The 25,947-nt window shown below is 36.2% G+C and overlaps 4 protein-coding genes across 14 annotated transcripts in view; 1 reads left to right on the plus strand and 3 right to left on the minus strand.

Moving 5' to 3' along the window:
- LOC132698122 (sensory neuron membrane protein 2-like) overlaps positions 1-12,150 on the minus strand; it is a 29,700-nt gene extending 17,550 nt beyond the window's left edge. Inside the window, exons 1-6 of the mRNA XM_060664013.1 lie at positions 12,088-12,150; positions 7,927-8,132; positions 7,718-7,875; positions 6,673-6,820; positions 5,952-6,218; positions 4,688-4,902 (exon numbers count right to left, since the gene is read on the minus strand). Of these exons, the coding sequence (XP_060519996.1) occupies positions 4,688-4,902; positions 5,952-6,218; positions 6,673-6,820; positions 7,718-7,875; positions 7,927-8,064 (926 nt within the window). The 5' untranslated portion in view covers positions 8,065-8,132; positions 12,088-12,150. The remainder of the gene's footprint in view (positions 1-4,687; positions 4,903-5,951; positions 6,219-6,672; positions 6,821-7,717; positions 7,876-7,926; positions 8,133-12,087) is intronic.
- Positions 11,795-18,490, minus strand: LOC132698120 (protein HBS1). Its single transcript, XM_060664004.1, has 8 exons — positions 18,320-18,490; positions 17,906-18,259; positions 17,751-17,816; positions 16,127-16,348; positions 14,100-14,640; positions 12,887-13,127; positions 12,250-12,555; positions 11,795-12,196 (listed from the first exon to the last, which is right to left on the minus strand). Exons 1-8 carry the CDS (start codon positions 18,360-18,362, stop codon positions 11,939-11,941), a joined length of 2,031 nt encoding a protein of 676 aa, XP_060519987.1. The 5' UTR covers positions 18,363-18,490; the 3' UTR covers positions 11,795-11,938.
- Positions 18,491-18,587: 97 nt separating this feature from the next.
- The window catches only part of LOC132698125 (tRNA dimethylallyltransferase), a 76,002-nt gene continuing 68,642 nt past the window's right edge, over positions 18,588-25,947 (plus strand). For 6 of the 9 annotated variants that reach the window (XR_009618337.1, XR_009618339.1, XR_009618341.1 and 3 more), the window contains exons 1-4: positions 18,588-18,720; positions 18,833-18,966; positions 25,275-25,433; positions 25,536-25,915. Coding sequence is in view for 1 of the 9 variants with exons in the window: in XM_060664024.1 (XP_060520007.1) it covers positions 18,943-18,966; positions 25,275-25,433; positions 25,536-25,915 (563 nt within the window). In the remaining 8 variants the exon portion in view is untranslated. Of the gene's footprint in view, positions 18,721-18,830; positions 18,967-24,762; positions 25,157-25,274; positions 25,434-25,535; positions 25,916-25,947 lie in introns of those variants that run through there. The other 3 variants (XR_009618338.1, XR_009618343.1, XR_009618342.1) reach the window with 3 other exon arrangements.
- On the minus strand, positions 19,014-24,756 carry LOC132698119 (pyruvate dehydrogenase phosphatase regulatory subunit, mitochondrial). Of its 3 annotated transcripts, XM_060664003.1 has the most exons (14): positions 24,584-24,755; positions 24,163-24,531; positions 23,943-24,106; positions 23,655-23,891; positions 23,485-23,595; positions 22,203-22,372; positions 21,956-22,142; positions 21,744-21,905; positions 21,537-21,691; positions 21,336-21,484; positions 20,129-20,600; positions 19,876-20,076; positions 19,429-19,535; positions 19,015-19,376 (listed from the first exon to the last, which is right to left on the minus strand). In XM_060664003.1, exons 1-14 carry the CDS (start codon positions 24,628-24,630, stop codon positions 19,241-19,243), a joined length of 2,667 nt encoding a protein of 888 aa, XP_060519986.1. In that variant the 5' UTR covers positions 24,631-24,755; the 3' UTR covers positions 19,015-19,240. The 3 variants fall into 3 exon arrangements, with proteins under 3 accessions (XP_060519985.1, XP_060519986.1, XP_060519984.1); XM_060664002.1 differs by having other exon boundaries at positions 19,014-19,376; positions 21,537-21,688; positions 24,163-24,756; XM_060664001.1 differs by having other exon boundaries at positions 24,163-24,755.

Below are 25,947 nucleotides of genomic sequence, written 5' to 3' on the forward strand. Positions count from 1 at the left end.
GTTTTTGGAGACGTTTGTCTCGCCATCTACGTCGTAAGGAGCGAATCATCATCAAGTGCCGCTGGAAATTGCTTTTTCGAGTACAGGGTGGACACTTTATTAGGGGCCTATAGCTTTTCTGAGGTACTACTGATTTTAGAAAAGAAAAAGTTTATACAAAACTTTTATGGTTTAAATTAAATGTTAAAATTATCTATTTTTTAAATATACAGGGTATCCGATAAGTGCTGCACCGACATTAGTTTTAAAATTTTAAATGGTGTTCCACTAGATATTCGAATTTTGTGTAGTTTAGACAGAAATTGAGATTATATATTTTTTTATGAAAGATTATGTTCTTAGTTAATATGGTCCTTCACACCTGGCAGTAATGACTACTTTTTTAGAAGACTTCCTTCTAACGATCTGCGATGACTACGATTGAAAAGTATAGATTATATTATACTTTTTCTCAAAGCAGTTAGTATGTATATGTCCTCTACCTAAATCTAATCGTTTTCGAAATTTTAGGAATAAACTCGCTGGCGAAAAATACTGACACCTAATTATTTTAAAGAATTTTATAAGGGCATATCTTGATGGGACAATTTATTAAGATTTCGCATATTTCAATAAAGTTTTCATTAATAGCTAAAACCTCCTATTTTTTAAAGGGCATAATAATATTATGGAAGTTACTTTTTGCCCTAGTGTGCTGTGGTAATTAAATAAGTGTTTTAAATGACGTTATAATTAAGAGTCAGAATTTGACAGATGTAATTTTAATCAAGCAATAATATTATTACTTAAGTTAAAAAATCTTATACGGTGCAAGAAAAAACTGGCTTTGGATGGTAGCCCTCTGTCAAGTCCAAGAAAAGACCGCCACAAGTTCTAACAGAGGAGAAGCAGTTGGATATACTACGGAGAATATACCAGAATCCTCCACTCGTCAAGCCGCGTTGGAGTTGGATCTTAAAAGAACTAGCCTAAGAAATTGTTTAAAATTATATAAGTTATTAAGTTTTTAAGTTTTTACCCGTGCAATATATAGAGGAACGGGACTATGGAACAAGATTACACTACTGCCATATTTTAATGGACATGCATTTTGCTAATAACGCCTTGCTTCATATAATTTGAATAATTGAATAAGAAAAGGGTGTTGGAAGTAAAACAACAAGGTAGACGACCTGTAAAAATGTGGTGCGGAATCGGTATATAGGGCCAATTTTATTTAATGAAAACTTATACTCTAGATTTAAATATTAATAGTAATTAAAAATTATTAATAGTAAATGAAATACCGTGAACGTGCTCAATATGGCAACAAGATGGTGCTCAGTGCCACCGGGGACACAATATCACTGAATTTTTAAATCAAAATTACAATCTTTGGATAGGACAAAATAGAAACATCTGGTAGCCACCTCAAACTCCAGATCTTACCCCACTTACCTTTTTGTATGGCGGACAATTAAAGATATGGTATATAAATAAAGATGCACTACGGTAATTTTGTTTCTAATGCTATAAACTATAAACCATATAGAGGTTGTTTATACAACGTGCATTATTCAAAATGGTGAACATGTTGAAAAACTACTGTAGATTTTCTATTTTGTTTTACCTTAGTTTTTACTTTAATTGTTACAATTACTGTTGTTTGTTGCTTTTACTTGTTACTGTTACTCGTTTTAATTTTTAAACTTCTATCATAATCTTCTATCATATTCTTTTACACCTATAAATCTCTGCATTACCTTACCTACAAAAAAGACCCATCACCTATTGCAAAAATCCTTAAAATTCATTAAAAAATAAGAATGATATGCTTTTTTAAATTCTTTAGGATAATTAGGTGTCAGTAGTTCGAAAACCAATTAAGTATAGGACATATATATACCAAATTATAGGTATTTTGACCTGCTTTGAGAAAAAATATCAAAAACATTTTAAAAATAATGAATACTGCAAGTTAAATTCGAAAAAAAATTTAAGACATCCTATACATATTGAAAATACCTAGTCATCGCTGATCGTTAGAAGAAAGTCTTCTAAAAATGTGTTTAAAATTTGATCAAGTAGTTATTACCGCCAACCGTGGAAAACCATATTTACTAAGAACATAATTTTACATAAAAAAATATATAATCTCAATTTCTGACTAAACTACACAAAATTCGAATAAGTAGTTTCCATAAAAGTTAACTTTATTTTTGGCTACCATTCTAAAAATATCAAAATATATAGGGTGTTCCATTTAAAATTTTAAAACTAATGTCGGCCCAGCACGTATCGGACACCCTGTATATATAAAAAATAAATAATTTCAAATTTTAATTTATACCATAACACTTTTGTAGACTAGTTTTTTTCTTAAATCTGTAGTTCCTGAGAAAAGGTACAGGCCCCTAATTAAGTGCCCACCCTGTACTTTTATTGACATATATAAAAAAATGTAATATGATGGAAACTAGTAAGTTTCTCTTAAAATAGTATGCTTAAAATATATTGTGACTAGGAAACTGAATGGGCCGGGCCCGGCCGCATTTACAGTAACAGCACGTGGGCTAGAAAATATTTTTTTCCGAAGCCGAGTCTAGTAACAACACTCGCGCTAACAGCGGTTACCAGTAATAACACGCGGGCTAGAACATGTTACTAAAATGTTGGCTATATTAATAGCACTCATGCACGAGCGATAATCAAAACAGCACTTTTTCTATGGATAAGTATAGATCAACAAAACTAAAACACATACCAATACACATAGAAGCAGTGTTATATTTGAACAAAAAAACAGAACAGTAGAAAGAATACATTCTTATCAAGGTAGCATAAAAATACTTACAAAAATGTAACTGAAATTGATTTTTTAAGATAGAAGAATTACGTTTTTGTTACTTAACGTAAAAAAAACAAATGAAGTATATTTTAAACATTATTGCGACCTATGTCTATCCTATAAAAAAAGGTGTTAATTACTTTTTAAATTTATTTCCTCCAAGACCCTTATTTTCTCTAACACATTTGGCAAGCGAATGCGGATTTTTTGTTTTGCTATTTGAAAGCCTTTTAGTACTTCGCCCTGCTGTCTGAGCTCTTCTTCCACACGTCAATGACTTTCTTCTTGAAATGGTAGTTGGCTGCACGGGTATTTTTTTGCCATGACGCAAATTAGTTTGTCTCCTTACGCTACGAACACCACTATATTTAAAACAGTGGTATAAACCGCTACTCAAATTATTGTCACTATTAGCATACTTGTTTTTATTAACCAGACACTGCTTTGCAGGTGGATAAAAAGCAATAGGATCTTGTTCAATTTTATCTAAAATGTAGGTGCAAAAACTTTGCCATTCATTTTTAAGGACTGCAATTTCCTGTGGGGAGGGCATATTTTTAATAAATTCTGAATTTATGTCGATGTTGTTGGAACCTTCATTGCTTTCCATTTTGCTTTTGTTATACGAATTCTCTACAGTAAATGGATCCATCTCCATCTCCTGCTCACTGACAGTACGCTCTAATGGTAACTAATCCGTTATTGTAAGGTTAGGAAACAAATTTGTTATAAAGTACTTACCTCAACATCGGCTTTGTCTTTTAATTGAAGCCTTAGAATCTTATCACTAATTATTTTAGTCTTAAACGACTTAGGAAGTTTTTCCCCATCCATATTTATATTTTTACACAATAGTATGCATATAAAACTCAAAAACAAACACCACAAAACACACTTAACCAAAGAAAGAAGGAAGTTTCTAGAAGGCGTGCTGTTGCGCATTTTTCTCTCTAGCACATATGCTCTTACTGATAACAAACTTAAACGAAGTTTCTAGCCCGCGTGCTGTTACTGTAAATGCGGCCCGGCCCTGGCCGCATCTGAGTTCCACGAACTTTACCATACAGAGGAATCGAAACGTGATTACAGATACGGCCTTAGGAGAAGACTGCTGTAATGTTTGACTTCTATCGGGAGAAGGCGCTGCGTTCTATAAAACCGAAGCTCTCTCCGGTCGGTCAGTCGAAAAGGTAAACGGTACAAGGGGGAAATATCAATTAATTCTAGGCGTTATATTAATTATTAGTAGTGTTGTATACTAAATATACTTTGTTATTTTGGAAGAAATGGATTTTTAGTTGCCTTGTTTAATTTCAAAGTCGCGTAGGCCAAAGATTTTTTTCGATATAAAAATGCAATAATATTTAGCTTATTTATCAGTAAGGGACTGATTTGTACATCAAAAGAAATAAGTAAGCGAGAACACTCTATTTTAGTAAAAAATTAATTCACATTACGGTAAAGACCTAAAGAAAATATTTGTGGGTAGTTTCCATCCTCAGTTGAAACAACTGGTTTAATACCGATAAAATGAAATATTTTGACAAAAAAAAATAAAAGCATTTTTACGAGAACACATAAATTACGAGCTTAAGTGGGTTTAGTTGTTTCAATAAAACATGTTGATTTGTCATGTTTTTTTTTTTCGCGTCCTCTCAGATATCCCAGATTCTTTCCACACATTCTCGAATGCCATTCTCCATATGCTATTTCGATTGCTTTTAACCAATAAGACCTGTCATTTGAAATCTCGCTTTTAACTAGTAAGACCCTACCAATATTGGCGAAAGATGATAGCTCCAATTTAAGTGCCGGTTAGTGTGCCAAGTTTATTTTGGTTTTACTTTTGATAGATCATACCTGCAAATATCTTCGGAGAAAACGTCGAAATTGAAGTCCTTTTGGACATCGTTAGGGAAAACGGACGTAAGCCCCTGGATCTGGTTGCAAGCTGAGGCTTCGCCTAACCAAGTCGTCATTTGAGTTTGATTGTTGACCTTCGTAAGTTTCCCGGTTTTGGTTTCGTGGTGTTGGCCCGATTTTACCGTAAAATAACCATGGTGGCTATCGTTTCTCTAGAACACAAGAACAACAGAAAAATGTTTTTAACTCCGAATATGCTTGGAAGAGCGTGACTAAAATTTTAAGTGCATAAATCACATGTGAGTCTATATAGTGATATATATACACATAGTGGACATAACAATAAACATGACAATCACTACAGGGAGATAAAGTAGACGAACTCCTAGGGGTCCTATCTGCGGACAGCAGTACACCCAAGTACTGCTTTGTTAAAAATTACAGAACTCAAACCCCAACCAAATGAGCCACTAATAATGGCAAAGATAATCTTGTACAGAGAGATCTCAAAAATTCAAGAAGGATTAACTAACCCAGGATGAAAACAAAAATTTATATTCCAATGTTGAATCTAGGAACCTAAGCAGAGATTACCGTACCGTACCGTACTATACAAGATAATTAAAGACGAAAAAGTTTCGTAATAAGACATTGCGACCTACACCGGGAATGAAGAGGCAATAAAAGTTATGCAATCCAACAAAGTAACAACCAAGTTTTGGAATAAAGAATAAAGTGGTGCTGTCGGGCATACCAGAAAGGCAACAAACGAAAGCACGGACCAAGTAGCCATCGAAGGCTGATCAAGGCACATGGTTCGACCAGAACCCTTTTGTGGGTTAGCTAAACCGATTGCAAAATCATCCATCAAAAAATAGATAGAAAGAAAATGCCGTCGTAGAGCGACAGAACAAGAAATTCCTTAGAGGTCCATTGGCCAAATTCACTGCAGATCTACTAAGTTACAAAAGAAAGGCAGTAATGTTAGGCCGGCTTAAGAAGCATTTGAGCCTAATGGGAGTGGAAGAAAACACTGATTGCAGATTCTGCCAAGAGAGGAAACAGCGACACACGCACTGTGGCAGTGTAAACGAGTATGGAGAGTACATAACGGAGTGAAGCAATTGATAAATCTCCCAAATCTTGAGTCTTGTGAGTCTATATGGCACTTTATTCACTATGTGGGGTTGAATGTTGTCAACAATTGCGAAAAAAGTTTTTTCTACTTGCTAATTTGAAAACGTCTATAGTCGGTACTCACATAATAAAGACTGGCGAAAACGATTACCTCGCCTTCAAGTCGCATTTGTTTGGTCGACTTGAGTTTGTTTTTAATTTGCTTGCAGACCATCTTGGCAGCAAAATTTTCACTGTCCCCGTCGCGGCAGAATCGCAGCCCGGCCCACAAAAAATCTTTGACCTTCACCCTGACGAAAAGGTCGTTCAGTTCGCCAAAAATTGACGGCAGCGCGGGATCCAACATTGACATCGCGCTGGGCATCAGGTGTTCGGTCGTTAGTAAGATGCTCTAGGAATTTGTTTTAACAAAAATATTGATATGGAACTATTTTTTCTATTAAATGATATTTTCGACGAGGTAAAAGAAAAGGCTATTTTCATGTTTATTTAAATGTTTCCGATTTCTTTTGATTTATCATCCACAGAAAGGGTTAGCTTCAGAAGTCCTATTAAGGACTTCTGATATTGGCCACTAATCAGCCTAGCCTTGAATTGAGTTGGCTTAGCCAGAATCACTCTCGATCAAGTGTTTTCTCCTGCCACATGACAACTCTGGACTAAGCACTTTTAATCCTGAGTTAAGCCATAACAGTAAACTAACCAATTTGCATTAACGATGTCCAATGCACCTTTGTGAAGTGACAATTGTCAAAAAAGTCCCACGATATACTAATTAAGATGAGAGAATAGGCTATGCTGCACGGCGAGTATATAGTATTAGGGCTGAAAGGTTTGTTTCTTACATTGTACGGAATATTTAAAAGCGTTACGGTATCAGTTTCGAAAAGAGGCTTTGTCGCGTCTTCGTCAAATTGATATCGTTCATATTCGAAGTACGAAATCTCATCGCTCTTTTGATCCCACGTGATGTTGGATTTCCATCTGTTTAACCTGAAATTAGGCATCTCACGGTTTTCATTCAGCAGCGCCTCAACATTGCTAAAAGCCTATCAATAATTTTATTGTTTTTGTATTTTTATATATTCTGCATAATAATCCTTTAAGTTTAATGGCTTATTACCGTAAGAATACCATAGAAAAAACTAGTAAAAGAGAGGGTGTTAGATTCCTTATTAAATATCGGAATGGTATTCAGCGCCACCATGAGCTACAGGACCAACTAATTTTCTGGTGTCAAGTGGCGGGAAAATTTAAACCATTAAATAATGTATAAACAATTAAATCATGTAAATTAATGTAGTTTTATTTCTAATATAAAATATATAATACAATAAAAAAAAATATATCAAATCTAACAGCAACTATTTATAGGACGGAGCTGCGCCATAACTAAAAAATAAAGTAAAAACAAAGTTTTCCATTTCATTTCCGATGTAATCTAAACAAATAGCACAATCAAAATACTACATTTAGGAATTTTATTTAATTATACAATAACCTCACTTTCACTTACCTTTTTTTTAGATTTGGTTTATTTTTCCTACTTATAACACATAGCAAACAGGTACACAGATAACAACACACAGTATACAAGAAAGGAATTTCGTTTTTTGTCTCCTTCCCGGCTGTTACAGATAAAGACCGAAACGCACTCGTAACTCAATTTGTTCATACTTGGAACGTCTGAGTTGCGCAGCAGGCGAGGTATAATGGTACACCGATTATACACATTTAAACCGTCACTCTCTTTTTATTAGTTTTATCTATGGTTGATAAAATATTGCTTAGAATAGTATAACCATTATTAATACCGATAACCTTTTTTAATTTAATTCAATTTAATTTAGAATTATTTTTAAGACGTATTTCTGGTATTTGTAATTTTACTTGTAGGTGTAAGGCCCCTTTTCTTTCACCACTGGCTTAGCGCCCGACATAACTTCGTCTGGATTTTGTACGTCGAATAAATAAACGTTGAATGTTACAGGGAACGGCATTTTGAGAAAAACGTCCCACTGTTCGGTGTTCATCCTCAGTACTTTTTTCTAAAAAAAAACCTTAGGAATCGAAACGAAAACGACCGGCGAGACGCTTACTTCCCATATTTTATCCTCGATTAGGTCCGGTATAATTTTGAAACCGAGCAGTGCTCCCGAAACCAGCAGGACCGCTCCCATGACGGCCACATGGAACAGCAATTTATAATTTGGTGGTTTGATTTTCGCCCACAACATTTTTGCGCGGCACGACTTTTGCTCGGTTTCGAATGGTCAATGGTGCGGAGGAAATTGTTAGGGTAATGCTGACCGATCCACGTGTAAAAAAAAATTAAATTATTAAGTAAATTATGGCATGTCGTGTTGTGACGCTATACGATTAGGGGTTTATCGGTATCAACGATCAAACCACTGTATTTGCTCTTAATGACCTTAAGTGGAGCTGGATGGTTTAATAAATTTACCGGTGAATATTTGATGCGTTATAATGATCTAGAAAATAAGTTATAAGGGGTATGAAATTCGCGGTTTCATCGAAACTGTAATAAATGACCTTTTGCACTCAAAATTATTTAGTAATATATTATGCAACAAGTGCGGTAAACGTCATTCGAATCATTAGTTTATTTAGCACGAGCGGAGCGAGTTTACCAAACGTGTTGCATCTTATACTGTTTCTATGATCGTTAATTTTGGAGCATTTTAGCAAAACAACACGCATATTCACTGACACGGCGGTCAGAATTGACAAACGTCAAAATTCAAGCCCCGCGGTAAAATCTCCGAAAACATCCGATTGCTCCCAAACCCGTGCGCTAATATCCCGGAAATGTCCGAAGTGGCTCGGATTCGTGGGAAACCAAACTGACGTGGTAAAGTGACGCTTCCCCGCACGCTAGATCGCTGCGTAATTAGGTATTTTACAGACGGGAGTGGAAAAAATCATTTACATGCCTACGAAGCAACCGTTCGTAAAAACTCGTCTCTGACGAACGAATGATCGCCGGAATAAGCGATCCACATATAGCTACGGGCGGATGAACAAGTGGAACAAAGGGCACTCTTTTGTCCTGAGGTTGAGAAATCGGCCTCAAAGGCGGAGGAATTAGTAGCAGTAATCAACGGCATAAGGAAGCAGAAGACAATGAAAAACTACTGCATTAAAGATCTGTATGCATATTATTAGTAACAATCATCATGGCAAAGGTCGAAACTAAAAATTCCGGAGTAATAAGTTTCCCAATCTGACCTCCGGGGGGAACAGTTGAGGGCAATGTTATGAAACTAAAAGTGAACAAAAAACCTGAATATATCAGCGATGTACAACGGCAGGCATTTGACAAATGTCCAACAAAATACGGCATGTTCTATTACTCAGGAAATGACGGCGCAACCCATAGATATGGCGTTGGCATTATAGTGAAAAGAGAAATAAACAAATCACTGGAAAGCTTCGCACCATATTCCGACCGCATTATTGTGATACAGGTTAAAGAAAAAATTAACATTATTCAAGTGTATGCACCGACCACAGATAGGACGGAGACGCATTTAAATCCAATTTGTCATTAAGTAATAAATTCGAATATCTCATTTTGTTATTCTTCAGAGCTTCCAACAAATTTATTTTTTTGGTTTTTGAAAGATTATGTAAAACATCAAAATTATCGTCAAAGTAGTGCATTTCTGAACTTAAATGAATGGCATAGTTAGAATCCGAACTATTTGTCCGATATAAATTTAAGAAATGCATTAACGAACATAAATGGGCGTATAAAAATAAAAGTTGCGATTCTAACTATACCATTTAAATTTTTAAATTTAAATTCAGAAATGCACGACTTTGACGAAATGTTGATATTTATCATCAAAAACATTTTGAAATTTGGTGCTATTGGAGAATGTGGAGAATATCATGGACGGAGAGAGTGACAAAAAAGGATGTGCTGTCAAGAATGAGGAAAGAATAAAAACTATAAAAAGAAGGAAATTGGAATATCTCGGTCATATAATGAACGGCAAAAAATACCAGCTGTTTAGGCTTATCATCCACGGAAAGATCAAGAGAACGAGAAGTGTAGGACGTAGGAAAACTTCTGGGTTAACAAATCTGAGAGGTCGGTATAGATGTAGCTGGACAGAATTGTTCAGTGCCGTTGCCCAATAAACAACATTTTTCAGTATAGATATGGCATTTATCATTGTTTATTTTGGCGATATGTAAAGGAAAAAACGAGTTGAGTATGTGGAAATACCAGTTTAAAACGAAAATGTTGCAAAAAGCAGGCTATTGTATGAAATATAACATCAGGCTCAGAAGACCTTGCATTATAAGATAATATAGTGGCCCTGCCACTGTAAAAATGGATGCGCCGCAGGTGGCTGATTTTTTCGAAGAGCAGGATCTTTTGAGCATGCGCCACCCCCCAAGTGTGACGCTGCCGTAATTTTTCTGAAAAATTGATTAATTTTTATAAGAACGCAACTAATTGTTGTTCTCATTTTTGGTGTCAATGTTTCCGTACTGTACTCATAATCTTGTACAATTTGTGCTTTCAATACTTGGTTCTTCCACGAAATTACAGCAAATGTGGCAAATATGAGGGACCTAACAGGATCTTAGAGAAACAGTGATGCCTATATATTTGACATTTAATAAACTGGAAAACAGACTTGCACAAATATTTACATGTGAATTTATTAAACAGAATTCCCTACATTTTTAGGCACACTTAAACAGCTACGAAGGATGTTTGGGTAATATGTTTTAGTGTACAAGAATTACAGTAAATATTAGAAATGAATTAAGTTACAAGTGGAATTTTTACTAGAAGAAGCATAAGAAATAACCCTTGTCAATTATTGTCTATAGGAGGCGTTTCTTGAACATTTTTTCACTTTGATGTTTCATATACTCAAAGTTGTTTCAATGGAGGTTAAGTCTATGAATTTATGAAACGCTTTACAAAAAAATAGCTTACATAAAAAATACAAGGCTTGAAGAACAAAACCACCAAATTATTAATTAATAGTTATAATTAATTAACTTCTTTTTTGACTGAAAATTTTTAATACGATTTCGACATATTTTGCCGTAAAAATGCCACACCGATGATCTGTCAGCGGCCATGTTGTTTGTTGAAAGCCGCAAGGTCTTATGGGTCCTACGTCAGAATTTGTTATTAGAGCTACCATTGGTTAAAACTGTAATTTTAAATTTCGCTCATGCGCACGATGAATGGACCTTCTCAAAAAAAAAAATTACATAGTTGCCTTATGAGTTCCTGTACTGTCAGCATGGGCTGGGCCTCTATATGTCGATCATATTGCGTAAAAACTTTGAGCTATTCGAGGAAACGTTAGATTCTTTGTTATTTTCGTAGCTGGGTGCCGAATTTGGTTGTTTGTAGTGGGTGGCGTGATTGTTGTAATCTGAGTGCTTTTTTGTTTATAAATATGAATTAAACAGAAATGGTCTGTCTCATTTTGTGCTGTGCAAAACGTGATTGGTATAAGCAAACCATTGGTTTTTGAGATACTGTATAAGTGAAGTCGTGTCTTTGGATATAACGTCTTTGTTGCAGCCCTAGCAGTTATGTTATATGCTCTATGCCATTCGTACCCAAGAACGGTAAGATGAAGATAGTTCCGCGTGCCGAGTCAATGACGTCACTCGACCCGTTCGAAACAAGTTTCATGCTTTATTTGACTAGTTTAGAGTTTTCACAGTTATTTTAACTTTAAGTGTCAAAAAATCGATAATTCGCTTAAACGTCGTTGTCCAGAGTTGTTGATAGAATAAAATAGAACTTTTAAACAAAACATGACTGACATCATGAAGTTTCGTTATATCTTGGTCCCCTCAACCAATTTTTTCTTCTATTCATTCAGCAACCTAACATTTGTAGGAGAGTCGTTCGAAAATACTATGGAATGGCATGGTCAAGCATGCCCATTTGGCGGTTTCAATTTAAAGCACTCATTTTTTGTTTTCTCATTAAAATTATTCCAAATTTTCATCGTTTTCATTGGGATCCATGCATGGATGATAAATATGACAACCGTTCCACGTACCTAACATAAAATTTATTTCGCAATAGTTATTAATAATTTAAAGAATCACTTTAGTAATCAGTCCGGCGGCAATCGTAACACCTCCTACGCGCAACATGACCCTCCCTAATTCTTTACACTCGCTGTACACCTCCAAAGCTATCGGTTTCGATACGGTAATCTCCACGATAGCACTGGTGTTGTTACCTAAAAACCTCGGATGCCTCTTCTGGACCTCGCCGGTGCTCTTGTTCAGCTGCGACGTTAACTTGCTGATGACGGCCGGTTCCACGAGACTCTGATGATGCAATACCACCTATGAAACGGTCATTTTTCGCGCAATAGATCCCACGTTAAAATCAAACTTACGGAAAAGCCGCGGGTAATTGGAACGGTGACGTTGAAAACGACAATGCGGGCTTCGAATTTGTTCGAGACCGGAACGGGGTGATTAGGATCGCACAACACGTTGCCCACCGATACGTTTTGCATTTCGATATTGGAAAGAGTGACGGTGGCTTGGTCACCCGCGAAGACGGTAAGTTGCGACACCTCTTCGATAGAAATGGACTTGACGATGGCCAGTTCTCGATTGGGACACACCAGAACTTTATCGCCCGCGCTTAACACTCCGGTCTCTACCCGACCGGCTACGCAAAAACCAGATCCAGTACTCTAAAAGCGTTATAACATAAGGCACATTAATCTTATCCTACAATTACATTTCACAAAAATCAACAAGTCCTTTCTACCGGACAACCACTGACAAAGAATCGGTATATTGTGACGTCACAATGCAGAATAGGTATGCGCCATTTTCGACTACGAACACATGGTTCAAAAAACTCATTATTCTGACTTTAATTTGACAACGCGGTTTCAGTTGAAATACATAAACGAAGTTCCAGCGACATGGTTGCATTTGCGGCAAATTTTCTGCATTGGAGAGATTCGGCAGGTTGCAAGTGTTGAAAAAAAGCGTTTTTATACCATTTACACCATTTACCTTAAAAATATCATTTATCGAGAGCCTAAATGGTTTCGAGACGGGCCGTTGAGGAGATCGGAAATTGTCTATTACGTCGATCAAAGCTGGACCTTTATACCATACGAGCAACTCATTTTCGGTTGGTGCTTTTACCAAATTTTGGCCGGTTAAGCCGCTGCATGGAACGAATGTGACATCGTTTTCCTTATAGCCCGCCTGCTTTAAGAAAGATCGCAATTTTTGCACGATTTCGTCGAATCTAAAATGATGAATGTTTAGCGATGATCTCTTTTCACTCGCGGTCATTCAAACAGTTTTACTTTTGAGATATGTAGGGTTCTATTATATTGGTTACTTTCATATTAATACAGATTATTACAAAAGTCCTAAATGTATGAAACTTGTTTTTTTTTAATGGATTCTCTATACATTATAGCATTCTAGGCCCAATGCTTGTTTCAATAAGCCTAAATGTTTATGGGTTTTCTTAATAATTTGAATTTTGTCAAAATGTTGCAAAAGTTGTAGTAAAGTAAACAGTAAACCACAGTTCATTTGCCAATTATAAAAAAACCTTTCATTGGTCAGGTGTCTTCTGCTGTCTTGCGCTATGATACTCCATTTAAATTAATCAAGTTAAAACCACTTAAATTTCTTATTAGAATAGAAAATTTCGTCTTCCTTGCTGTAGTTGGAAAGTAGAATCCGTACACAGTGCCTTTTATTGTCGGCCGATCCATTTGTGCAGTTAGACATGATGTGTGGTTAGAAAAATTGTGTATTTCGTGCGTCGGTTTTATGAACTTTTTATGTGATCTCTGCGTAGCAGTGTTGATGCCTGAATTATTTACTTTTTTGTTTTTTCGGTACTTTCAGAGGATTACAGAAACCCTAAATGCCCAAGGGGCAATGCTCCGGTTACTTTTTTAAAACTGTGGATTTTATTCAACGTCATGAAAGTTTTCCTAGTCACAAAGGATCGAATTTACTGAAATTTGCCAATAAGAATTTAAAAATTCTTAGAGCAAACAACTAAATTCAAAGCTTTATTCAAACTATAATACAACACTCAAAATGCTCAGTTTCGTAGTTATTAGATATGCGCACATATCTCAAATGTAAAACTTATTGACAACCATTCCGTAACGTATAGTTTGAATATACCTTCTGGACTCCCGAAACGGGTGCGAACAGCGGTTTTAAGTGCCGCTATATCGTGCAACAAACTTACCGTTCCTTCGACCACGAGACCGTGTCCAACTTATTAATGACGACGGCGAGCTGAGTAACTCCCAACGATCTGACCAACAATGCGTGTTCCCTAGTTTGGCCCCCTAAGTCAAAACCGGATTCAAATTCGCCTCTAGTCGCATCTATTACCAACAGCGCCACATCGGCCTGACCCGCACCGGAAATCATATTGGGAATAAAGTCCTTGTGGCCGGGAGCGTCCAGCAAGGTCACGCCCTTGTGTTTCGTTTCAAACCGATAACGACCCACGTCCATCGTTATGCCCCTATTTCGCTCCTCGCCAGTTTCGTCCAGCACCCAGGCGTACATGAAACTCTGCTTGCCGAGCTTTTTGCTCTCCTGTTCATACTTGTGCATAACTTTTTTGTTGACCTGGCCCAAGTCGCACAACATTCGACCCATTAGGGTACTCTTGCCGGCATCCACGTGTCCAATCACGACCATATAAAGGTGATCTTTGTCCGTGCCGCGTTCCCTTTTGTACTGTTCCAATGGATCGATTTTGGGCTCCTTGCGACTCACTACGAGCAATAGTTTCGCTTATTAGAAACATTTTTTCTACTACTACTACTACTACTACTACTACTAAAGCGGTCCTTAAGTTACATTAGTTGATACCTAACAACACACCTAAGTAAAGTCTGAGATTTTAAATTAAAGGGCAAGAGCACTAATTCCACCTTTTTTAAGACTTTTAAGGTTCTGCAACCACATAGAATTGTTTAATAATCACCGACCCCGACGAAATGCGAGTCATATTGGCTTGGTAAATGCAGACTTTAATCTGGCTTATCTTAGAGAACGTGTCAATCAATTTGAGTACAAAAAGGAATTTAGAGGAAACATTTTGGTAAAGGAATTATTATATCGCGATTTGCTTAGCTTGTTGAAAACTTCTTTTAACGCTAATATGTCTCTGTATTAAGATCCCTGACAGCGCCTTCGGTATTTTTTCTTTGAACTTTCGTTCCTAAGAGTTACTTTCGTTCTCCTGAAATTATTTTACTTCTAAGAGGCCGATTCTGTTGAGGGACGACTAGAATGAAATGAAAGTTAAGTTAATGAAAAGACCATTCAATTAACAATGTTGGCACTATGTTTCTCTAGTTAGCAAGGGAAAGCCGATGTTCCCTAGCCCGTTATAAAATTTAATTGTTAAACAACATGAAGGGCGAGTTCGTGAGTATGGTCGTAATACATGAAAGCCTTTATTATAATTCTAATCTTTTTGGAACGTGGAAAACATTCCATTATTGTTTTACATTGATTTCCTGCTCTAGCTACATTAACCAGCACTCCTATTCACTTATAGCCTCAAAATTTTGATGCACCGTTATGGATTATTGTTGAATTAAGCCTACACTTAAATGATTTTTTTCAAAGATTTCTGACAATACGCGAAACTTCTATAATTAAGGCAACTCTAAGCAACGTACATTTAGTGTAATATATATTCCATATACAAGGCGCCGCAAAAATGTGACAAAGTAATATATTCCTTATATATTCGCATATAATGATTCCTCTAAGAAATGTTTATATGGCAGCACAATTGTTGAAAAAAATAGAAAATATTTCAACAAATATTCTTTCCTATTCCCTCTTATATCTATCCTTTCGCACTCTTTATATTGTCAGAAATAGTTAAATGTATTACTAAGAGCTCAGTAAAGCAAGTAGTTTCCTACAGAGGGTTTCCAGTGTTTTGTAAATTTTACGACCTTTAATCTATTTTTGAAATCTACTTTATCGTTTTTCAGCTAATGCCGCTTTACCACTTTTTTTTAAGGTTTCCCTATAACTATTATTTGAAGTTTCTCGATAATATTCAGTTTTATTAATCATTTACAAAAATACCTCGTCCTTAATGTAACTCATTTGATTATTTCAAGGTCCACTTTTCGAAATTGTGCTAAATAGGGCAGATATTGTACTTAGTCACATTATTGCGTCACTCTGTAGGCATAATAAGTATTATATAAATCACATCACAAGATGGCAAGTTACCTTTCGACTCGTCCAAAACACCTTCTACCAGGGGCCAAACGGGGGTGTCCCTACCAGAAGCGGGAGATTGAGACCTGGGGGTGACGCTTACTTTTTCTTTTGAGGGTACATCAAAACCCTTGACGATATTTACGGCGCTTTTGGATGCCGCGTCCACGATCTTGACTTTGGGGGGCACCGTAGATTCGACTATCGTCGGCGGTGGAGCGAAAGCCACGACTGCTTTTTAGTGCAAATAAATTTTGTCCTATTATAGATTTGATTCATGTTTGCGTTCAAATTAAAAACTATTTATAAAATTTGTATAACGTTACAAAGTTCGACTAGGTTGGCCATCAACGGCATTGTAACCAAAATCCAATCGAATCCAAACGAGACATATTATTGAAATTAATAATACATAAATTTATAACAGGGAACGGTTACTCTGAAAAGATTGAAAGGCCAGTTTGACTTAAAGGGGCGACAAATTGCATAAAGGACACTGCAATGACCATATGTTTACTTTCCTTTATTTTTCTCTCAACTTAATATAAAAACATTTTTTTTGGCATCAATAGATGTATTTTAAAAATATACTTGGATTGAATGATTTTTCCTGATTTTATGTCATTATTGCCTTTTTGATTTGGTTTAAATTTTGTTTTTTGCATTAAAAGTCAGAATAACATCATCAAATGCTAAACTCTATTACGCTGAAATAAAAATAACGCAATAATGAAACTGTTTCGAATGGGACAGGTGACGTCACTGCAGCGGTACCCATTTAAAACAAATCCCCGCGATGTTACAGTTGCTTTATAATTTTTAATATGGGGTCATTTTTGGTCATGTAATAGCAGCAAACACTTTTTTTAAATGATTGAATAGGAGATCACTAAGAAATATATTTTTTAATTTAGTAAAAAACTTAAAATCGATTACATTTAACTAAAAAGGTTATTCATGCAATTCTACCGTTTGAGGTGACATTTTATGAAATCATCAGGGGAATCGGTATCGAACCGGAACCTCTTTACTTTGCTCGAATAACTGGGTTCACATTCAAACAATAATATACATGTTTTGTTTACATTTTTATAATTTCTACAAAGCACCTGTCCGAATTGGGATCGCTTTTTCAACAAGTGGGCAGTCGGGTTTAAAGCTTTTGAAATGTCCAATATGCAAGGTAAAACTTTGGGTTTACCAAGGTTGGGTTGTGGCATCATTTCGCAATCGATAAAAGGAATTTCAAAGTCATTTTGTTCATTGATGGGTTTTAGAACACCAGTAGAACTGGTTGTTTTAGTCAGGGCAATTGATAAATCTATATTAAAATCGTTAGTTTTGTCTTTTTCAGTACTGTCTGATATTTTTATTAAATTTAAATCATTAGAAATATTCTCAATATTAGAAGGAGCCAATGAAATTTTCAAGTGACTGGAAACTAATTCTGACAGATTATTAAATTCTTTCTTTGGTTCATCTGAACTACGTTTTTCCAATGACTGTTTTTGGAAAAAGATATCAGGTACCACAAAATTGTTCTTTGTCAATTTCTCATTAGATTTTTCGAATGAAAGTTTTGGAATAATAAATGTTGATACCAATCCAGAATTTACTCCATTAAAAGTACTGATACCATTTGATTGAGAATTTCCAAAGACATTTGGAATAATAAATTTTGGAGATTTGTGCATTGCGACATCTTACCTTACAACAAAACAACCAATGAAGGACCATGAAAAAGAAATTAAAGTTAGACATATTGCAGATTATTAGTAATGAACACCTCACCTTTGTCAGGTCCTTCAGTAGTAACAGCGTGGTACTTTTGACCTTCCAAAATCTCATTCAACACAAGTTCTGTGTTAAACTTATACTTAAGAATGAGATGTATTAGTTCATTTCGCGATATATTTACTGAGCAAAGTGTCGATTCGATTAATTCTATGCTAGACTCTAGTTTTGATTTATCTACATCCGATAATTCTTCAACTTCATCGGCTTCTTTAATGTTGTCCTCGGTTTGTTCAAATTTTGTTGAATCTCGACTCATTTCCCGATTGTACATAAATTGTGTATTGCTGGGCGAAATGTAGTAGTCATCGTCAACAGAATGACCATATACATCATCATATCCATCATATTCTAAAATGTGTATCATATCTAAATCTGCCCTATTAAACAAGACACATTTTCATTGAGTACCGTCGGAAAAATCCATGTTTCGGATGTCTCTGTGACGAGCCATTTTGCTATATTTATGAAAAAAAACCTCTATACTTTTACGTATTTGTTTTGCTTTTTAATTTGTTTTCATACTGAAATTTAATGTTCGTCCACAGACCACGGATACACTTTCTTACGTGGCGGACCACAGTAATTCTTAAATGCGACAAGTAATACAGGATCTGGTAGCTGGGCCAATAATAAAGTAGAAAAGATTTAACATATCACAGACCACTAAATTTGAAGTATTCTGTGGAAAAATCTTTTTTATTTCCCTTAAAAGTTTAACCCCAGAAGTGTGTGTATACGTATTTTGTTTTCTTAGTACCAGTAGCAGGGCCTTTTCAAAAAGAAGTGGTCACGAAAAAAAGTTTTACCAGGTAAACAATTTTGACGATAGAACCATTTTAGCCCCTTCACATGTACAACATATTCTATCGTCAAAATAGTGGGAAGCCTCTGGATAAACCAATTATAATTGTTTATCTCTAGGCCGTGTCCACCGATGTTCCGATTTGAAGATTGCCAAAAGTCTGTTTCAGACCTTCAGCAGAAATGTAATGTATTAATTTGAAACTACTTCTATTAAAAGGACAGACAAAATGAACGGCCTTGCAGTCCAGCAGGTAAGATGAGGTCCTTGGTTAGCAGGAGTGTAAGTTATAGAGGGATCATAATAAAATAATTTAGCTCAGTAATTTTTACTCTTGGTCTATTGTTTGAAACTGTTTAATCCGCCTTTCAATGTTTTGTAAGAATACACTCACACAAGTTTATTGATTCAAATAAGAGCAGACGTAAGCTTATCACAATTGATAATTTTACACTTTCCTGTTGTCAAACTAAATCTAAGAAATCACAATTGCATAATAGCTGCTTTTGTCAGGATTAGGTAACGGATTAGATGGCTTTCACTACTTCATTCGAATTTCCCTTTTCATCTGTTTTTCCTCGGGTAGCCCGATAAACGTCGCGCTCGACATCAGGATATTTCGTTGGTAGAATGGGAGAATGCAAATTGGCTTTAGCATGATATCTAAACAAGTTTGGTGTAAATCCTAAGCGCGATATTATTTCGCAACCCTTACTTAATTCCGGCGATGTCGACCTCAAAATCTCCGCTAGTAATAAAATCGTGGGTTACTTTTTGCCGTTCACCGTTTTTGTCTATATTTTCGACGAATCCCAAACAAACCTAAAGCAAAGTGTCATCATAAAATGAAACATAGCTACAGGTCATAAGCATAAGCAAAGAGTAAAATTCGTGTAGGACGTTTAGGCTGTCTATACACCAAGGGAGAGTTTTTTGATTTGTTTTTTTTTTTTTACTGGCTTAAATAATAAAACGCGCAAGCAGTGAGTTCCGAAATCAGTTGATGCCTCTAACCGAAAATAATACGCCATGACGCCACGCGACTTGGCACAGTTCGAGGATTATTCCAAAATATTCAAAAGAATACTCATTTCATACCAAAATGATATTATCGATGCAAACAAGAAAAATCGGAAAATTACTTATCTCAAACACACTTTACCTGCTTTTTGAACGTAAATCCATAACCGGTGGTGGTACACATGCCAACCTGTTCGCCATTTCTGTAGATCGGCTCTCCGCCCCAAGGCCACAGGTCAGTTTCGCAATCGTGGTCGTCCAAAATCAGTTGAATGTACGTTCTCTTAACGCCCTCCTCCCTTTGTTTAAGCAAGGCGTCACGGCCGATGAAATTAATTTCTTTCTAAAATTAGGTCACTGATTTCCTGCTAACCGTATCAGTTTGAGGGGCTTACGTCGAATTTAACGCGCCATACCCTACCGCACTCTAGTGGAGTCGTCGTAGTGTCCAAATCCTGCCCCCAAAACGCGTAAAATTTCTCAACTCTTAGCGCCCTGGTGGCGTAGTATCCCGCGTGTTTTATACCGTATTTCTCCCCAGCGCTTATTATGTTGGAATACACGTGCAAGGCAAACTCGTTGGGAATATAAAGCACGTAACCCAACTCGCCGGTGTGTGTCAAATTCATGGTCCTTATACCGTTAGCAAGACCGATATCCAACATTTTAAACGTAAAGAAGGGGAAATTTCTGGGCTTTAGGTCGGTATCTGTTAGTTCTGATAGCAAAGTCCGGGTAAAGGGACCCATAATACACAATGCGGTAAACATACTAGTGACATCGGACATCGCGACAGTCGGCGGCAGGTGTTTCTGTAACCAAACTTTGCACCTAGTTTGCTGGATTGTGGGAGCAATCATCATATAACTGAAATTTATAATTTCAATTAAATTTTCCATCGACATTTCAAATCTTCAATTCAGTTGCTGCCCAATGAAATAGAAGTGGTATAGATAGATTTTTTAGGCTGGGGCGTTACTCTATGTCTGTCTAACTGTGCGAACCCCTTTTGTAAATTATTAGTAAAACAATCATTTGAATGTTTTGCCGAAAACATTAAAGAGGTGAAACTGATAGAAATAACTCAAAAAGATCCTTAATTAAGTCTTTTGTGTAGATAGATAAAAAATCTACCAACCTTACGAAACAGAAGGAAAAAAGGCCAACTCTCAGAAACCTTTACAAACAATAATAATGAGAACTTACTGTGTCTTTCTATAGACCAAAACTATCACACAATATGGAACCCCTAGTTCATCCAACATTCTAGGAAGAACTACAAGGAAATGCACCCTAATAAAGATACAGAAGTCTCTTGTGATAAAAGATTAGAAATCTTCGATCTAGGAACCCTAAAAGACAGAGAAACTTCGCGGAAATCAATCAAATCTTCAAAAACAATTATACAAAGTTTTACCTTACCAACTACAAACAAACGCTCTGAAAAAATAATCAGAAAAATCTACTGTTATCACCGACAGAGTCGACGCGTGAAAGAACACGGGAAAAACAAAGTGAGCAAGAACTAAAAAATCAGAGAGACTCATCAGTAAAAGTCGCTTTCCAGCTATAAGTAAAAGCAGTAAAGTAGTAGTAACTTACTGATTCTCAGCTAGTCTAGCAAGAGAGCAATCATTTTCATATCCACCCCTATGATTTTGCATACCCGTGTGTATAATGCTACCAACTGGTACATCTACGTCATTTGAACAAATGTACTGTAGGGAATCGACTACTTCGGTGCCTTTAGACTACAACCGCGAAGGTTATTCTATCTCACTGTTGCTAAGTTTCAAATCTTACCCAAAGATCTACTTTTGTGAATGATGAATAATCGCTGATTCCGACACCCTCTCTACATGCAGCGTACTCCTTGGCTACAAAATCAAACCAAGGAGGCTTACCGAATGTATTTGTGTGCGCTATTCTGTAAGGCATGAAGTCCAACTCCTCGTCTTCTAAAACAATCGATTATGTACTAAACTGGATTAAACTCAAAGGCCGGGGCACCTTTCTCAATAGGGTCAAACCACGAAGGTCGTTCATAACCCATAACTTGCCCAAACACTGCGCCCGCTTCCAGGAGCTTAGGATAAACGGGCGACATACGTAGGTTCCTACCCGATTGGAATTCGAAAAATGGGTAATTTATCCCGTAATGAAGGCCGGGCACTGCGACAACCGCTATTCACGAATCGCTAAGAATGACCTTGATAATTTACCTTCTTTCACGCGGTCCCTTAAAAACTTCCTGTTGTTGTGCAGTCCCAAAAATCTGGACACTTCCAGCTCGTACATATCGTAGTCAGTCTCGCCGTTGACGATTAGTTCAGCGGTCGCTTTTCCCACCCCGCCAGCAGCAGAAATACCGATAGTTTTCATGCCCGCAGCGATCAAATAATTCCTGATCTGAAACCAACCACGATCTATTTCCATAAAATATAATTTATTTATTGTGAACGACTTCACCTCCGGCGCTTCGCCCACAATCCACTTGCAATCCGGACTAAACGCTTCAGGACCATTACATAATCTGTCCAACACGGCTGTTCCCAAACTGGGAATCCTATGCAGAAGTTGTTCAAGGAGCACATGAAAATGGTCCCAATCTTCTGGTAATTCTCTTTCTTTGCTGTTTGCTTAAAGGCAATATTAAATGTTTTTCATTGGTCGAATTTCTTCGATTGACATATTCATATTACCCTGCATCTATATCTATAAATTTGTATATTTATTCAAAGTTATATGTAAAGTAAGTTGCTACACTTGCTTAATTTGCTGATCTTGTGTATCTTAGGTAAAAAAGTTATGCATGTTATGTCAGCTAAGGAATTTTTGAATCAGACGAAAAATAATAGTTTTAAAAAGTACCGGATTCCGTCCTTATATGTTGAAAGTTGCTAATCCTAAGAAAACGAAGTAACGAAATAGAGCGATCCTGTATATCTTAGTAAACAATAATGCGTAAGTAAGATGTTATCAATTTGAAATTCAAAATTCCGACAGAGCATCTTGGTGAAGAATTTGGGTAAACCAGTAGAAATAAAGCCCTAAAATTCCGCATCAATCCCATAAGTGCTAAAAGTGTAATTTAAGATACAAAAACAAAATTTTCGTTTTTTTTTTTGGATTTTTCTCCGACCTAAATTGTGGACAATAAAATTGTTTACAAATATCGTAGTTATACATTTTACCGCGGAATTATTATTGTGTAACGTAGAATATTTGACGCGTTCTTTTTAACGTGGTTTCTGCAGTAGGCCTAGTCCAAGATCTGATGGCAAAGTTTTACGGCAAATACATTGTGACTATTGATACAGATATTGAGATTATTATGAGTGTTGCCAAGTTGACAATAACTAGACACATGTTGATCAAGGGATTGACTAAGAGACTCAGTTTCTTTTGAGTGCCTTTGAATTACAGTTCATACCTATAACAGACACAAATAAGCATTTTGAGAGATTTGTGCATATAATGTAGAATGTAACTCCAATTTTTAGAAGGGACAAATGGGCATTCTTAAGAAAAGGAAGAAACAAAAATTTTAACCTTTCAAGTTCAATAACTTTTTTAGCACACGTGCTAGGAACTTTTGGGCCCTTTGTTTCTACTGACGTACCCAAGGACTGCACCAAAATCCAGCTCTGTCAGAATTTTTGTTATTTGACATGTCTATTTTGTTATTATTTTTGAATTTTCGAAAGAATTATACTACTGGCTAATAACAAATATTCCAAATTGAAATTACCAGGAATTTTTCCATCTTCGAAAGCGGGTTTGGCGACTGGTTCGAAACCGCCAGCCAATAGTCGTCCATTGTTTTCTCTAAAATAAATGTGACCATCCTGGTCGCGTACAACTAAAATCACAACAAATGCAAAGTCACCTTGACGACGTTTTTTTTTAATGGTTTTTAACCTGGCGTGTGAGGATCTAATCCAGGAATAGGTTTTGTATGCAAATAATAATGCTCGACGGCATGAAGCGGAACCTTAATATTAGGCTCCGACATTTGGCCAATTCCCCTGGCCCAAAACCCACCGCAGTTAACAAAATATTCACAATTAATTGACCCTAAGTTGGTTTCCACACTAGATACTTTACCCTGGGTTTGAACAACCTTTTTAACTGTAGAATTTTCTATAACTTTTACACCTAGAAATTGGAAGTTATGGCAAATCAGCCCAATTTATTAAATAAACTGACCCATATTTTTTGCTTCATTCACCAAAGTCAAACAGGTTTGGTAAGCATCTCCTACGCCATCCCCAGGGATCCACAACCCACCGTAAAGATCATCGACTTTCAATAAAGGACACTTTTGCTTACATTGGTCAGGAGTCAGTAATTCACATTCAATTTTCCACGCGCTACAATAAAACAAATCTAGCAGTCAATATTTGTTGCAGCATAAAGGAATTCGTACACTGATTGAGCTTTCATTCGGCGAAAAACCACAAATCTATCTCTCGTGCGAGCTACGTTTAAACTGCCACACTGTTTCCAACCTGTAGGTAGCCCTCGCCCCTCCAACTCTTTGTATAGGGCCACACTTGATTTTGTGAGTTGAACTTGAGTCATGGTGGGTTTAAAAACCCCAACCAAGCCTGAAGCATGCCAAGTAGTTCCACCACCAACCCTATTTTGCTCTATAAGTATGGTCTCTGAGCCCCAACCTAGTTTGCCAAGATGATAGGCGACAGAAGCACCCATAACGCCTCCCCCGCATATAACCACTTTCGCATGTTCCGAAGAAGCATTAATAGATGTATTAAAATTTGAACTAGATAACAGTCTGTAATTACGTAAATCATAGTCAAAATGGCCCAGCGAATGCTGAGTATCACCTTTTAAGCGGTTTAAAATATATTTGGCATTGTTTACTTGGAAGCATTTTGTAGCGTTTTGTTTCATATCTAGTTTTTAAACTTATTTAATTTAACATATTTTCACATTTTCCTCTTAAAAATACTTTTTAATCAAAATATGTGAGGTTATGGCCACATTACAATGATTTTATTTTCAGTGCGCAAGAGAGGGGACCTGACTGAAATCGCCTATTCAATAACGAACTCCTAGAGTACATTATATATCTAAAAATGAAAACAGACATAGAAAATATAGCAAATTCCGAATTAAATCATTGTAAATGATTTATTACAAAAAAAAGTGTAATTGGGCAAACGTACCAGAATCATTGCGCCAAAACAACGATTACATGCATTTCTTCTTCAATTCGTCAAAATATTATAATCATTTGGGGATATATAACTGGCCTTCTAACATTTGGATATTTAGTAAAAGGCGAAGAAGTTTGCTTATCTTTCTCATTTCTCGATTTTCTTTGTCTTGGATATCAGCTGAATTTCAAAAATATTTTTGAAAACCTGTAAGTACATATTTGTTAACTTTTGGCTTTGGTGAGTGTAGTGTTGTTTTACTATATTGGAAAAAAATGTTTTCTATAAATATTTGCGTACTTATTTGTTGCGGTACCAAACATAAGTCAATAAATTCGAACATGTGCTTTGTTCTCAGGTTAAATATCTATATTACGCAACAAAGAGATTGATTACAATGGGAAGTAGATTACCTTTGGTTGTGATTTTGGGGTCCACCGGATCGGGGAAGACCAAATTGTCATTGGAATTGGCAAAAAAATTTGGAGGGGAAGTAATTGGGGCTGATTCTATGCAGGTAATATTCTTATCAGAGGGGTTACAGAGTATTCAACATTAACTTAAATTGCGCACAAAAAGTATATGTATTAGTAGACTAAGAATATTTTTTTTATGGAAGATATACAAAGGTTTGGACATAATAACTGCAAAGGCTACCAAAGATGAACAGCTTATTGCACCACACCACATGATTGATGTTTTGGAGCCCCACGAAACTTGTACAGTGGTTGAGTATCGCAACAATGTACTCAAATTAATTGATGAGCTTTTAAATGAAAATAAATTGCCTGTTGTGGTTGGAGGGACTAATTATTACATTGAAGCACTACTTTGGAAAATTCTAGTGGAGAGCGAGAATGCTAAGAAACATGATCAACCTGGAGTTTTACCCAACAATGACCATGAAATGCCTAGCGAAGAGTTGCACAAAAAGCTGAAATCTTTGGACCCCAGTATGGCCAAGAGATTGCATCCAAACAACAAACGAAAAATTATTAGGTAGCCTAACAAAATATAAGAAATTGTAAAAT

The sequence above is a fragment of the Cylas formicarius genome, unplaced genomic scaffold (genome assembly GCF_029955315.1).
Source record: "Cylas formicarius isolate icCylForm1 unplaced genomic scaffold, icCylForm1.1 PGA_scaffold_2__14_contigs__length_35257938, whole genome shotgun sequence".
NCBI lineage: Eukaryota > Metazoa > Arthropoda > Insecta > Coleoptera > Brentidae > Cylas > Cylas formicarius.